The sequence below is a fragment of the Micropterus dolomieu genome, linkage group LG09 (assembly GCF_021292245.1).
Source record: "Micropterus dolomieu isolate WLL.071019.BEF.003 ecotype Adirondacks linkage group LG09, ASM2129224v1, whole genome shotgun sequence".
Taxonomy (NCBI): domain Eukaryota; kingdom Metazoa; phylum Chordata; class Actinopteri; order Centrarchiformes; family Centrarchidae; genus Micropterus; species Micropterus dolomieu.
The window spans coordinates 24,886,129-24,901,658 of NC_060158.1; the positions used below are offsets into that span (position 1 = coordinate 24,886,129).

At 38.5% G+C, this 15,530-nt stretch overlaps 1 protein-coding gene across 2 annotated transcripts in view; it reads right to left on the reverse strand.

Moving 5' to 3' along the window:
- The window catches only part of fam135b (family with sequence similarity 135 member B), a 42,809-nt gene that overhangs the window by 22,649 nt on the left and 4,630 nt on the right, over nt 1-15,530 (reverse strand). The window contains exons 2-4 of one of the 2 annotated variants that reach the window (XM_046059315.1): nt 13,544-13,640; nt 10,611-10,690; nt 125-261 (exon numbers count right to left, since the gene is read on the reverse strand). In XM_046059315.1, the coding sequence (XP_045915271.1) occupies nt 125-261; nt 10,611-10,690; nt 13,544-13,640 (314 nt within the window). Of the gene's footprint in view, nt 1-124; nt 265-10,610; nt 10,691-13,543; nt 13,641-15,530 lie in introns of both variants that reach the window. The other variant, XM_046059314.1, reaches the window with a different exon arrangement.

Consider the following 15,530-nt stretch of genomic DNA (forward strand, 5'->3'; position numbering starts at 1 on the left):
AGCTGCTTTCACTGTAATTATCTGTCATGCATTTTACAGCCAGGCCACTGATAAAATGCAACCAGCCAAATGGCATTCCCTATTCTCTCACAGGAAGTGTGTGTGTGTGCAGAAAAAAACTCACCCTTTCTCCATCCAATAGCATGTGGACTTTGAAGATCATACAGTCATTCACGGTAATCTCCTCATTTCTGTAAAGGATCTGAAATATCCGGCTGAACACGGTGCCGTCGTAAACCCCCGCAGAGCTGAAGCTGCATTCTTCTGGTGTGGGACACAAACAAATGCACAATAAGTATCAGCTTGTTGCTACGGCAGCATTTCTCATTCACTGACCTGCAACAGCCAGTAAAGTCTCAACAAAACAATACTAAACACGACAAAACAATACTAAATATGAATTTGTGATTGTTTTAACATGGAGTTGTAAAATAAGGCCTTTCACACGATGCAAATGCATCACCGGATATTTGCAGTATGTGCTCAGATTTGTGAATATGTATGTATTACAAATGTTTACTGCGATTGGCGAGTGTCAGGCATATTACTGTTTTATTTTGTTAAGCCCTTCCTCTTGTGGCTTTGGCTGTGTTCGAACCATCTATTACTGTCTCGTAAGATGCCTTCAAACTGCCCTTGTTTGGCAGTTTTGAAGGGAGCATCGATGCTGACTCGATGGTGGACAAACAAGCCGAAATTCGTCTACAAATAAGTTTTTAATAGTTTTTGTAGTTTGTTTTGCTTCGATTTTTCAAAAGTTAGCGAGAACTAAACACCGCACTATCATGTTAGCCCGTAACTGTAACCAACCAAGTTTGTTTAGTATGATTTCTGAGGTGTCCAATCCATTTGCCTGTTCAATAGCTAGCTAGTTGACGCTAAGGCTAGTGACTGACAGCCAGAAGTGATACAAGACGGCGTGCTGACACCACACGTTGCCGTAAATGCTGCTGAAACTACTGTTCATAGAGATGCCTTCACTTGAAAGTGATGCCTTCCGAGGCACCTGTCTATTACGGCAGCGAGGCAGTTACCTTCTGTTTCGAACATAATCAATGTGTACTTCACTTCCTGTCTCTGTGTTTTTTCCTTTTCTCTGTAATATGTTTTTCCTTGTGTCATTTATTTATTTGTTTTCCCTTCTTTTTATGTCTGGTGTATTTAACTCTCTGTCTTTGTTTTTAGTTGTCTTCTGTATTTGATTATGTTTTTCCTGTTTTACTTTGTTTCTCACCTCTCCTCTTGTTGCTGATAACTTCCCTTCCTGTCTGTTTGCCATTCCCTGATTAGTTTGACTTGTGTATCATTATGTTGTCCTCATAGTGTATTTAGTCATATTCCAGCTATGTTTCCCCTGTGTTCTTCATGTGTTTTTCATGGATTTATTCTTTGTCCCCTTTAGGTTCATGCCTGGTTTTGGATTACAATTCTTACCTGCTCCCTGTCGGATTTGTTTGCTTGTGTTGGACTGTTTACCTGGTTTTTGATCTCTGCCTGCCTTAACACCTAGACAGGTCAGTTTTTGCCCCAGTTGACATTATTAAATCACTGAACTGACTCTGTTGTCTGCAGTTGGGTCCTATCCCTTGTATTTCTTTCACGCTTTGGCTGTGTGTGATGGTAAGAGATCAGTGTGTGTGTGTTTTATGCTCAACATCTTCTGGGGGAGAACCACCAGACCCCCCCCATTAACTATTTCATCAATACATTTTTTTTTCCTAAATAGTAGGCCTATTAAAATATATTCTTGTCTTGTTGTCATGGCCCCAATCTTGTGCAATGTTACGTCTCAAGTGTTTTGTCACACCCCAAATCCGAGCCCTTAAAGATGATGTAATGGATGTTGTATTGGTGAGGGGTGTCCGATTTTAGTGGGCCGCCTGGGCCAAAAATGCCAGGTCAGATTTTTTGTCCCAGTCCAGCCCTGTATTCAACTATGATGAAATGTGGTTAATATCCTGTAAAGTGAAGACCAATTAGTGAGTCTATACACCATAGCATATACATAAAACAAGCTGTGATTGTTTGCATAAGTCCATGCATACGAAAAACATTTACGCAATGAACAATAATATTCTACATTTATCTTGTGTACATACAAGCTATCCAGAAACGCATGCAGCATGATGACTGGTTACTCTGGCCTGGTCTGCAGCCAGCGAGGCAGAGCTGCTGTCCAGCTGCAAGCAGGAGGTCTTTGAAATCACATGCAGAGGTTGTGCTCTTTTCTGTCTCATTCTTCCTCTCCCTCTCTCCGCAGGCCTCCTCCTGATAATGCTGTCACTACTCGCAGCATCAAGCAGCCCCAGCCAGGATGACGGCTGTGTGGGAGCATGACTGTTGTCAAAGACTTGGTGGATGTGTGACAGACAGTGTAATCCCTCTGGGTATGTACTGTACGTGGAAGGATTTGTATCTGTGTGGCAGCATTGTCACCTCACAGTCAGAATAATATGACTTTGATATTTTAGTTTTTATCTCCTTGTGTTTGTTTGAGTTTCCGCCCCCTGCCTACAGAAAAACAAGGTAGGTGGACTATAAACCGCATGAAAGAATTAATATAAACTTTGTGTGTTCAAAGGACTCATGATCTCCCCCATGTGCTTCCATGCCCTCTCTCCTATGCATGGTGGCCTTTCAAGCAGCCAAAGTCATTAAATCAATAAGCTCTATCAACAGATATCTGCATATGAATGCAGAATCTGCAGGCAAGAAACAGGATTTTGGTATCTGTAGAGCCCATTGTGTTATAATGCAGATAATGTCACTTGCTTTGGAGAGTCTACTGGCTACTGCTCTTAACTTATCACTTCTAGATATAGATTAAATCATATAAATGACAGTAAGCCAGAATTAGGAGATGTCATGGCTCGTCATTTCAAATGTGAAAGATACTAATTCAGAATTCCAGTTGCTTATAACTCCTATATTGCCATCATCTGGATGACAGAGAATCTTCACAGAAGGATTTCCTATATTTTCTTTTACTGGCAGAAATGTTGTTATTTTATGTTCCATAAATTTCAAAGTAACAGACAATTTTCATTTACCTCATCTACTAGACACCAAAGAATTCTAACACTCTTAAATTGTTTAATATTATTTCTAGGCCCTTCTTGTACTTCATGTCGGATATAATGTGATTAAAATGCATTTTAGTGCTCCCTTTCATGTTTACAGTGAGTTAAACCAACAGAAATACATCAAACCCACCCAGTTCTGACATTTTTGGTATACTGCATTTCTCACAGGCATTGAGGAGTTATCACATCCTGCACATTAAAACCTGTGGAAATGCCCTGAAGCTTTAGCCACAGTGATTCTGTGCTGGAAATAATCTGCTTACAGCCTCTGGTTCTCTACATCTGCTGTATGTGAGAGTGTGTGTGCGCTAGTCACTCCCTATCAGTAAAAACACAACTCTCAGCGCAGAATTGCTCTTCATGATACTAATATGTGAGATTATCTCAGTCCATGCACAAGGAGGCACCTTAAACAGCAATCAAATTCTTCTAGTTAACATTCTGACTTGGAAATCATTGTGTTTTTGTGCATGAATCACAGTCATTAAATGCTTCAGTTGAGTGTGTGGCACGATCCTTCACACAAAATTCATTTGTGTGAAGGGCACAGACAATTGAAATGTCAAGCATACACCTTCACAGAGAACACAGTCGGGGATTATTTACTGTGTCTTTGTATGATAAATGCATTTCCTCTTGCTTGTCGGAGCGCTGGCTGGTGCATTTATGCTCAGGATTTATCCTGTAGTGTGTAAAGGCTTAATACATGACCTTGTGGAAGGCGCTACAGTAGGGGAGGGGAGCAACCTCTGATCCTCACCGTAATGTACACTCCTGCACAGCTCTTTATTTGTCACATATGCTATTGCCTTGTAAGTATAAGCTGCAGTGTTTTGGGGCAGCTTTGAAATGTGTAACTAATAGTTAATAGTGTTAATAGAGTTGAAAAACTGTGGAATGTAGGATTGTAACGTATAGCGTGGTACAGACTAGAGGTTTTTATAAATAAATACTGAACATAGCAATGTTGTGGAAGGTGAATCTAACAAAGCTATAATATATCCAGGTTGAAGTGCGCAGATCTTTAAGGAGTAGTTCTAGCCTTCTATTCATGTGTGAGATTAGAAGATCCATATTAATATTTGTGCGTTAGGGTTAGGGTTGATAAGGGTCCCACCCTGAACACATCTACATGCTGGCAACAGGAAGTGAACCTTCAACAAAGGAGCCCCCATGCATTCACCTAGATGATGACATATTTGTGGCACATAACATCCCAGGATGCACAAAAAAACCTCTTGGAGCCCTACTCTAAGCCCAACCGGAAGTAAGCCATTTTGATTTGAAAGTGCAATTTTAGCCTATTTTTTTGCCTTTTACCGGGTCCGTGCTTTAACTCCTCCTACTGAATTAATCAGATCGACTTCAAATTTTGGCTGTGCAATCTAAAGGCATGTCCGTGGCGTGGCGTCAAAAATCAATGATTTGCCATGAAACAGGCAGTTGTTATAACTTCAGCGTCCATGCTCAAATCTCCACCAAACTTGTTTGATAAGAGTCCCGCCCTGAACACATCTACATGCCAATATTTACTCATTGTCACAGCGCCACCTTCTGGCTACTTATACATAAACCAGATGGTATTGGCCGTAATGTAACGGAGTGGGATTGCTTCAGGCCACACACATAACGGTAAGAAGATATTGGTTTCCACTTTTTGTGCAAGGTAACAGACTTACGCAGTCAATTATCACTTGATCGAATGGCTCCTCTATTACAGGAATTGGATGAAGCAGAGCTGGAGGGACTATTTGGTTTGGCTTTCCTGACACTTGACATACATGGCAGCTACAACAGAACTTCGCTACACCTGATTTTAGTCCTGGCCAAAAGAAATGCTTAAGAATAAACTGATATGTTTTTGTGATACCTAAGTGTCCTGACCATTTGGATTTGTGAGCTACTGATAGCACATGCTGTCTAAAAACACAAGGTATGACTACCTGGTAGATGACATTCCAATTAGAATCAGTATCTGAGGGGAGAGGACCATCTCCAAACTAAGATATCTTTGTCTAGAAGGAAAGCTACTTTCTCCACACTTGCTCAGTCGTTGTCACTTACCACCCTTCCGAAGCAACGTTGCAGTATTGGATCCTGTCTCTGTATACTGTGTTAGAATCATCATTTAATTTACATGACATTTTGACAGTGTGATCCACACTTCACGTACTGGGACATACCGTATAATTAGCAAGGGCTCTCTAATGCCACATAGGGGACACGGGAAGTGACGTTTTACTCCTTTGTGAGGCATCCAGAGTGCATGATAATTAAGAGCAGCATTGATCACATCCAGAAACTGCACCGTGGCCGCAACAAGCCCTGACGCATATTTAAGTATAGGTTAAACAAAGGACATACAATGTCTTAATCAATTAGCTTCTGAGCATGTGTTGCCATATTAAGTTGAGAGGCGCTTTTGCACAGAGCCAGGTTAGCTGTACCCCCAACTTCGAGGCTTTACGTTAAGCGGGGCTTAGCGGCAGCGCTGAATCAAGGCCTGCTACGTGAGACTAGTCTTCACTGAGTGATTACTGTATAAAAACTAGGGCTGTCCCCGACTAAGGATTAACATAATCAAATCAGAATAGTCAAGTCTTGCCTATAGTTGACTAATAGTCAAATCACGTGTTTTTGTGCGTGGCGATTGTGAGCGGGAGGGGAGGTTACACTCAGTAACTTTAATCTTTAATCTTTAAACTTTAATCTTGAGAAGCAGCAGAGCTGCAGTCTCTATTCAGCATTCAGTGCAATTTACACAGTACATTTACAGCTAAACTGACGCTTATTGATGTCCATTTTCCTTCTGCTCGCCTGCCATTCACCAGTTTGCCTGCATGCTGTGTGGCCGACAACTGTATGCGTATATAATTGATTCTTTATTAATGTATATTGTCTGCTATGTAGCAGAAGGGAGTTACAAAACTCAATTTCACTCTACAACTTGTATCTACCTAGCTACCTATGCCTACACATGCACATTGACCCCTATTCCTTAAGGGTTAGGGTTACAAATTTGAATTCATTCACGCACTTTAAAAAAAATTTATTAAAAACTTTTTCTTTTCACAGTTTATTTACAGCATTATATGTTGAAATGTGCACTGTAATAGGCTGTATATTAACTTATTGGGAGAAACTGGTAGTTCTATGTAAAATCAACGTTGAGCACCCCCATATCGCCAAAATGGCATGAACCTTGTTTCGTTGTGAAGCTTAGACAGTGAGATTGACAGTCGAATCAGGCTCCGCCCATCGAAGCATTGAATCTTCGACTATTCGGGGTCAGCCCTAAATAAAAACACAACTTTATTCTCTGGTTTTACTGAAATGGGATCAAATTTGATGGAGAAAATATTGTCTGGTTTTCCCTCTTATGTACTCTGGCTGTTTTGCCTCCTCTTTTGCCGATTTCAGGAGCTAGTACAGCTAGCCGGACTGGTGTGTAGATGTTTACACCTCTATCATAACTACAGAGGTTTCGGACCGCTGGTTCATAGCCATCTGATAACGGTAGCTACTGCTATCCATCAATAATCACACAGTTGAGGCAGAGCAGCCAGAGGACATCAGAGGGACAATCAGAAAATATTTATATTTATACTTTCCTTCATAACCATAAAAACACTTTATGTGAGATACACTGCACTGCAGTACCTCCAGCTGTGGCTCTATGAGCTCATGTGAAACTTTGTCAACTTTGGGGGCGTAAACATCCCATGTTGTTGATGCTGATGTTACGTAACGTCTGGGATTAATTCGTCACTGTAGGATATTGATTTTAGCTTGCTTAAACACAAGGATGTGTTATCTATCTTCTTTACGCATTCTTGGAAAGAAAGATGCCCATTGAGACTGGACTTACAGTATACTCATGTGGTACGGCAACAGCTCAGCAGCTGGCAAAGAGTCCTAAAAAACGCAGAGAATATCATCAACACACATCTGCCTACTTTGGCAGACATTTACGCCTCCCGATGCCTGCGGAAGGCATTAAGCATCATAAAGGACTCACATCACCCAGCACATGAACTGTTTGAACTTCTCCCCTCAGGGAAGAGATGCAGGTCCATCAGAGCACAGACCACAAGACTGATGAACAGTTCTTACCCAAAAGCCATTTCCACACTGAACTCTCCACTGAAATCACACACCTTAAAGACACAATTGTGCAATATCATATTACCACTATCTATTTTTTTTTCTGGATGCATATGTTGACAGTTGTGTATGTGTGAGTTGTATGTGTGAATGTTAGATGTGTGTGTTTTTATATATATATTTTTGAGCACCATTTCAGATAGTGCTATATCATGCATATGTATATGTATCATGCAATGAATAGAAGAATAGATCTATCTAAATGAAATAAGAGTATTTCAAAATGTGTATGTGTAAAATGTGTACTTAAGTTGCATTTAGTTGAAGATAATAAATGTGAATATAAAAGTGTATATTATATCTGCTCATACCGGATGGTTGCTTGTGCGATGACTCTCTCAAGGTCAGTTTCCTTGATATCACTTAATTCTGAGAATGCCCTAAGATTACTGGGAAATCGACAGTTTATTATTATGTATGTTGTTGGTGTTGTTGTTGATTATGTACCTGAAGCAGATTTGTCTATATTCATACAGTAACTGTACGGCAATCTCTGTGTTCTACTGAAGCCTCCTCCAGCTGGAGCTCTGTCTTCTTTTCCTCACCTGGCACCATTTAAAACTGCAGCTCCAAAATTTTGTACTCTAAAAATAGACTATTGAGAGCAAGACTACTCAACTGCTATTTTTATTATTTCCATTGAAATCTATTAATATTTTGGCTATTTAGGATTTCTCTCCACCCATGAACTAATGATGTATAGGAAAAATAGTCTTCCCTGCTCGTATTCCTGTCACTGTGTTTCTGGAGACACTCAAAATGACGTGAATCACTGTCATAGACTGAGACACATTGCCTTCACAATCAGCCACGTCAACACACAAATTCACAGACACTTTGATTATGTAACTGTGAGAAGATCAAACAGACACATTTTTTCACTGGTGGCCGTTTACCCTGACCACATGAGCTACATGTCCTGGTCTCAATATAACCTGAAACTAAGCCTTAAGTCATATTCAAGACCTACATGTCCTCACAGTTCAAAATGTCCTAACAAGACCAGCAGACAGCAATGTCAGGAACTGGTCCTCACAAGTACAGCTAGATCTGCCAACACACACACAGACTGGTCATGCTAAAAATAGCCTTTATTACTGCGAATCAGTATTGCCAGTGAAACGGCTTCCTGCATTGCCAGAGATCCAGATTTTAATGCTTGGGTAGGTTCAGAAACAACGTGTCACAACCTATGAATACAAAAAAGGAATCTTTTCTGATAAAAACCATCTGCAAGTAATTGTATATAGGAATTAGAGGATGTAAAACACAGAGCATGAAGTAAAAGGCTGTTGTTATTCCCATTTACAGAGTTGGTTGCATGCTTTGTTGCACGTTATTTACTGTATTTATACTGTTATTTACTGTAAATTAGTCAAACTTAAAAAAATCCAGCTACAAATACCTTCTTTTCTTTGAAGTAGTAGTAGTAGAATTAACTGTTCTATTGTGCGTTGTATTACTTTAAACATATTTTGTCATATTTAGTCTTAAATCCCTCATTGTAAGATAAACGGAAAGTTCTCCTCCTGAAATAAAGAGTTTTATTTGTTGCACAAAGTGCAAAATGCAAGTATCGAGACAGCAAATAAGAAGGAAGATCACCCAATAGTTCACCCAATATTTATCATGAAAATGACACTGGGAGGAGACTTTAGATGATTTACATTTGAAACAAGTTAAATAATCTTATCCCCATTTGGTTTTGAAAGGTATTAGAGATTTTCTGCAGAGTGACTAAGTCAGTCTTTAAACCTAAAGATGGCCAAATGTCCTAAATCACTGAGACAAGGTAGAACCATAAAATTCTCAGACACAGCTCTCAATCTCTGATACAGAACTCTGATGGCTGAGGGATTTGGCAGGAACACATTGTGTGCACAGTTTCTGACAAAAATAATAATAAAAATATATATATACATTTTATGCTCTGGCTTTAAACCACAATTAAAATGATTCTAGTGCATTCTGAGGTAAATCCACTACACCTCAAAAAGCAGATGCTGAACTATATGGTCTTTTTATTTTCCTCTGGCATCTGTGGATAACTTTATTTTAAGAAAAGCCTTAGTCACGTCTGTAATGTCTTTTGATTCCACACATCCACAGCCAAGACCCGAGGGGATTAATCTTTTCCCTCATGTTGACTACATGAGATGACTACAAGATTATAAAAAATACTCATATTCCACATCCACATGATACAGTAAAATTAAGTTCCAGGAATGGCACATAATGAGCACTCCTTGCACTACTGTGAACTTTAACACAAAATACTGAAAGATTATTGTTTTTACACACACTCCAAAGACAAACATGAGCAACGTGGTGTGTGTAATTTGATTCCCTTTGTCAAGTGAGATATTCTCACACTCAGTCCCCTTTAGGCATGAACCACTGTGAATCCAAGGCAAACTGTTCAAAAATGATCTAAAGTATAGGAGCAAACTAATATCATAAATTGGCAATTTTTGGACCCATAATGACATATGATTACAGTTGACCTGTTAAGAGTACAGGTGCTGTATGATGGAAAGTAATTATTTGGTTAGTAAAATGAGTGATAACAGAGGTCTGAACTTGTCTTTAACTTAAGCTGATGATGTTTTATACACACGTGTAGAATTTCTTACTACAACAAGTAGTATTTTATTGTACTTTTCTGGTTTCAAATTATATCAAATATTACTACCTTGGAAAATTCCTGATTCGTGATGACCACATAGACACAAAGAGATGCAAAATGACCACAAAGAGAAACAAAAAAGACTACAAAGACACAAAGCTGCCATAAAGAGATGCAAAATTACTACAAAGAGAAACAAAAAGACTACAAAGAGACACAAAGCTACCACAAAGAAATGCAAAATTACTACAAAGAGACACAAAGCTACCACAAAGAGATGCAAAATGACTACAAAGAGATGCAAAATGACTACAGAGACACAAAGCTACCACAAAAAGATACAAAATGACTGCAAAGAGAAACAATGCTACCACAAAGAGATGCAAAATGAGTTCAAGGAGACACAAAAAGAGTACAAAGAGACTCAAAGCTACCACAAAGAGATGCAAATTGATTGCGAGATGCAAAACAACCACAAAGAGACACAAAATGACAATAAAGAGATATAAAACAACTACAAAGAGACACAAAATGACAATAAAGACATATAAAACAACTACAAAGAGACACAAAACGACCACAGAGAGATGCAAAATTACTACAAAGGAAAGCGAAACACTTTGGTGATTCCTTGCATGTAACCCCTTAAATCCTCAGTCTACACACATGCTTCAAAACAGTTGATGTTTGCTGAACAAATCTATCAGTCCATGGGTGTAAACATCACTTCTTCTTACCTGTATTGTCTTGTGTTGTCGCTATCAACCTGTGGGGCACTCGAGGTGAGACCTTCAACCCTGCTCGTACTTGGTAGAACCTTAGAGAAGGGGATACAAACAATCACATCAGTCACACATCTAACTGCACTAAATAAGTACTGCTATGTCCAAATGGCCTGGAAGTATAAAGAATATATATAAGGTGAACAGTAGATGATTCAGTCTTGCCTAATATCAAGGTAAAAGAAAGGGAAGGCAAAAGGTTGCCTTATAGTCGGGGTATTTTCACTCACTGCTGTTTCACAGATATTTACAATTTTACTCTTTTTTTTTACTGAGTCACTGAACCCTGACATGGAAAACTCTTTCACTATATTTAAAACTAAATTAAAACATTATTTCTTCATTTCATACTTCAGGTAGCCTTTACAGTTATGAAATTAGTAATTGCAGGAAAAATTTAAAACAGGTTGAATTTAGAGTTAATTATAGCTACACAGTTAACTACATACAAGATACCTAACTAGTGATACCAAAGATAGCCAATATTCAGTGTTGATGTTAAAAATGTAAACTTGTATGAAAATATAAACCTATATCCTACTGTATTCACCAGGGCTTTTCCTTGTTAAATGTTTGAAGTGGTGCAGAACAGGAGTATATGACTTGACATAAGGTAAATTAAAGTCTGATATAGAAGTCTTTTAGGTACTTGCATTGTGATTTTACCTTTTTGTGTGACCTAACTTCAAATTGATCATTGTGGCAATGTGTCTAGATGGAATACTCTGTTTTGGCATTGACAAGTCAGGTTTTATGTAAAAATCTTGACACATACAGTGTTCAAGCTTCAGAAGTGCTCCTTATGACATGGATGAGAAGTTAACAATGTTAAACAAAATCAGCCATGAATTGTGCAAATGTAGCTAAATTATTAAAGAATAATGGGCAAATGTCTATTAATAATGAAGAAGACCTCATAATACAAGTCTATTGAAAGTATATGTATATGGTAACAGATGATTACTGGTGCTAGAATTCTACAGCTTTAAACATTTAAGGTAAGATGAAAATGCATTGACTGACTGATTGGGAAATTAGATTATTACAGCTTCAAAAGAAATTGGATTCATAGGAAAGAAAAAAGATTATCAGCACTGAGCTATGCAATGGAAAACAAGGTTCACACAAGGATTATTTACATGACTTCCAGACTATAGGTAGCTATGGAAAACATGTCTTTGAAAAGGTCACTTTGACAGTTGAAGTCAATGCAGCTTTGTGTAAAAGCACATTTCAGCTCTCTGGGGACACATCGGCAATCTGAGAGTCCAAAGCGAGGCTGTTAACCCAGTCATCACATCAGTGTTTTAGCAACAGCACTCCTAAAGATGAAGCCTTGACGGAGAAAAGCACAGAAAAGGTTTTGGAGGTTGATAAATAAATAAGGGATGTCTATGGAATGAAATAGGCCATCTCAGTAGCCAGTAACTGGTCAGAGACTAATCCAGTACCTCTTAAAGCAGAGGTTTGTAGACTTGTGTTCTCAATGTTTAGTTTTCAAACCATATTTTTATTATTTACTTTAACATATTTGGTATGAGTGGCTAGAAGGCACACATTTAACACGTTTTTTATGGTATATAGATGCTGGAGGACAAGGATCAGTAGTGTACATTTTGACATTGCAGCTGGATTTGTAATTTGAGTATCTGAAGCGATCTCAGACTACAACTTTGCCTCCATCAGTGAAAACTTAAAGTGTCTTGCTCATCGATATCACCTTCCTTACAAATCAATTGCAGATTTAATCAGTATTTTTAATGTAATCAGTGTACAGCTGGGCCCTTCAAAGTGTACAGCTGCGTGGTCCCCCAGTCTGGTACAGGGATTTATGTTGAACTGTGGTGAGAGATGCAAGTTTTATTCCACAGTACTTCATCTTTGCACTGGGATCCAGTTCTTTTTAGTGTTCACATGAGATGTCTACTGATATCTGAAGCAACGTGGCAACCGGTCAAAACAAACATATTAGTGCACTCAGCTTAAGGGATTACCATGATAAAGCTTCAGCCTATCCCATTTAGAGAGGGAAAATCATTTTGATAAAGCTAGGAGAGATGAGAGGTTTTAATCTTCCTGCAAGCGCTTCCTGGGATAAACATTGCCCTTTTTCATGTCACAGAATAATATGGAATAACAATGTTGTGAAAAACTCAACTGGAAAATTTAAAATTTTTTAGCTCTTTTATTTACCCTAAACCTTATTACTCTTATTGGAACCACCCATTAAATGTATCTTTGATGTAATTTATTCATTTTTATTATATTACCATCTTACCTAATGTCCGGTGCCTACTGTCCTACAAAAGCGTAAAGTAGCTATGTCTCCATTTAGGGGGCTGATAACAATTACCATAGAACCTACATAATGAACAATAAAAAAACATGCCGGTGCTGTACAGTGCCTTTTAATGGCCAGGTTATGTGAGAAAACACAGATAGCACAATATCTACACACAAACATGTTCCTCTAGCTTTCTTGTCCATTTTAACTGGCTACTTTGTTTTAAAACTATACTTTGTTCTGACAATCGATTGTTCATTAAATGTTCTCACTAGGTGTCCGTTCATCTGCTATATGTATGTAAAAATGTGATTTAAAGGGAGCTTAACTTAGGGTCATAGCAGAGATAGCAGCTACCTAAATCTGCTAGCTGGTAACATTTTAGCAGTCTCAGTTTAGCAGGTATTTTTTTTTTCTTCATAATGGCACAATTACTGACTGGAATTACACACCTGCATTAACAGAAAAGGTTTGAGAACAAGTGAGTTAAAGTTTTTAATATTAAAACAGATTCTTTGTCAGCAATCAACGTGAATATGTTCTGTGAGTTTGCTAAATCGCGAGTTGTGAAGGCAGGTAACATAACCCTGGAAATGTTGCTTACCCCCTTTGAAAGAGATCCACATTGTGAAACTTGTGCAGCTCTACAGAAAACTCCAGTGTTCCCTGTACTTCAGACATGATATAATCCCACTCATCACCTGGCAAAAGAGAAGACACCCAATAAATATGACATATAAAATAAGCAAAACCAAGACAGAATACACAGTGAAAGGTAAGGCAAGTGATGACATTTCTAAAACTAGCTCACACTGTTATTTCTTCTGTTTGCTGAGGTGATATGACTCACACAGTCCATTGTGGAGAACAGACTATATAAGGCCAAGAGAAACATCTTGGTCTGAATATAGTTATCACTGTTCAGGTAAACACCCTATGATCTACTTATTTCAGAGTAAAAGTACTGATGTGTGCACTTGGAAACTGCTCTCTTTGTTGTACCTGTCTTAATAAGCGATGTTGTGAACTGATTAGAATTCCCTTACTGTCAGCCATTTGGTATATTATTACCTGTACATTTATTAGGATTACATATATGTACTGTATAGTTGTCCTGCTTTAATATATTCCCCTTTATTTGAATATCAAATACTGTGTAGTATCCAATACTTATGCATTTGACTCATAACAGTTCAAAATAGCACTGTAGCAGCAAGACAGAGGGTCAGTGACTTTTGGGGAGGTGTTCTACGGGGAGAGCAGTGATTGGTGGTTATGTAGGTTGAAGGGACTGAACCCTTCTATAGAATTTCACCTTTAGCCCCTTGTTTTGTTTCCTCAAGATAGTACTGTACCCTTCTATGGGTTTGACCTTTTACTTTGCAGACTCAAACCCTTCTATGGTACCTAACAGATACCTAAACATATCCTATATAAGATATGTTTGATGTACAGAGAGACAGAGTGGTCATCGGGCTGGTTCCGGACACCACAACTGCAAAACTGGCAATTACATGGTATATTCTTTGTGCATTTAAAGGCCTAGTTTATCCTAAAGCTTCTTCAGTGTTTCAGGGTACGAAGGGGGAGAGCATGAAGGTCTCCTTATCCCATCTGACACAAAAATGTGGAAATTGTAATGTGGCACACACAACTTGTGGGACGAGTTCCCATTAATAAAAAAAAAAAAGGATTTGTCAACCACAATGTATTATAATATTCTACCTATTTTTACTTGTTTAATTGAATCAGCTTTGGTCAGATAAGACAGAAGCCCTTGAACTTGTTGTAGGAAATTCACTTCTGTACAGATATCTACATCTAAACAAATAATGACAAACTAAATTACTGAGAAATGTACACATTCAACAATGACTGTTTTAGTGCCTAGGAGATAAGAATACAGGCCCATGTAAACATGGTCATTGTCTCAGTTCATTGAGACAACTGCAGGTAAATGCTCATTGTGCCTAAATGCATCAGGCCATTGAAAATGGATTTCTCTAAATGAACCTGTGATGAACATATCCCATACTTGCTGAAGCTTAATTCACACCCATATGAGCAGTGTTGTCCATTAGCAGCAAAGCTCAGTGTTTCCCCATTACTTCCAAACATAAACAATCTACTTTTACTTCAAATCTACAATGTCTGAAACCATTAGGGGAAAGCTTTATGCTCTGCAGCGTTTGGAGAAGTTGAAACGCAGTTAAAACGGAGCCACCAAACAAAAGGAGATGAAACACTGACTGTGTTTACAGTAAAGTGTCTCAAATAAACTCTCATTGAATGCTTTGAAATATAACCCTTGCTTGTGTGGTATTTGGTTAGTGTTCCTGTTGTGTTCCAAGTGTAGAGTCATCACTAGAAAGGAAGATGCACAAGTGTCATCACAGAAACAAGAGTCATTGCCGTGAAACACCTTTCAGAAGTGCAACTTCACTTCTGCATTACGAGCAGTCCTTAGCTTAGCTGGCTTAAAAGCAGAATACTGTTTCAGTCCACTTTCTTTAAGCAGTGAAGATTGATCGAGGCTGTTTTTTTACACAGCTTAAGACACTGGGGCTCTGTGAGAAGATCTTTTCTGCTAC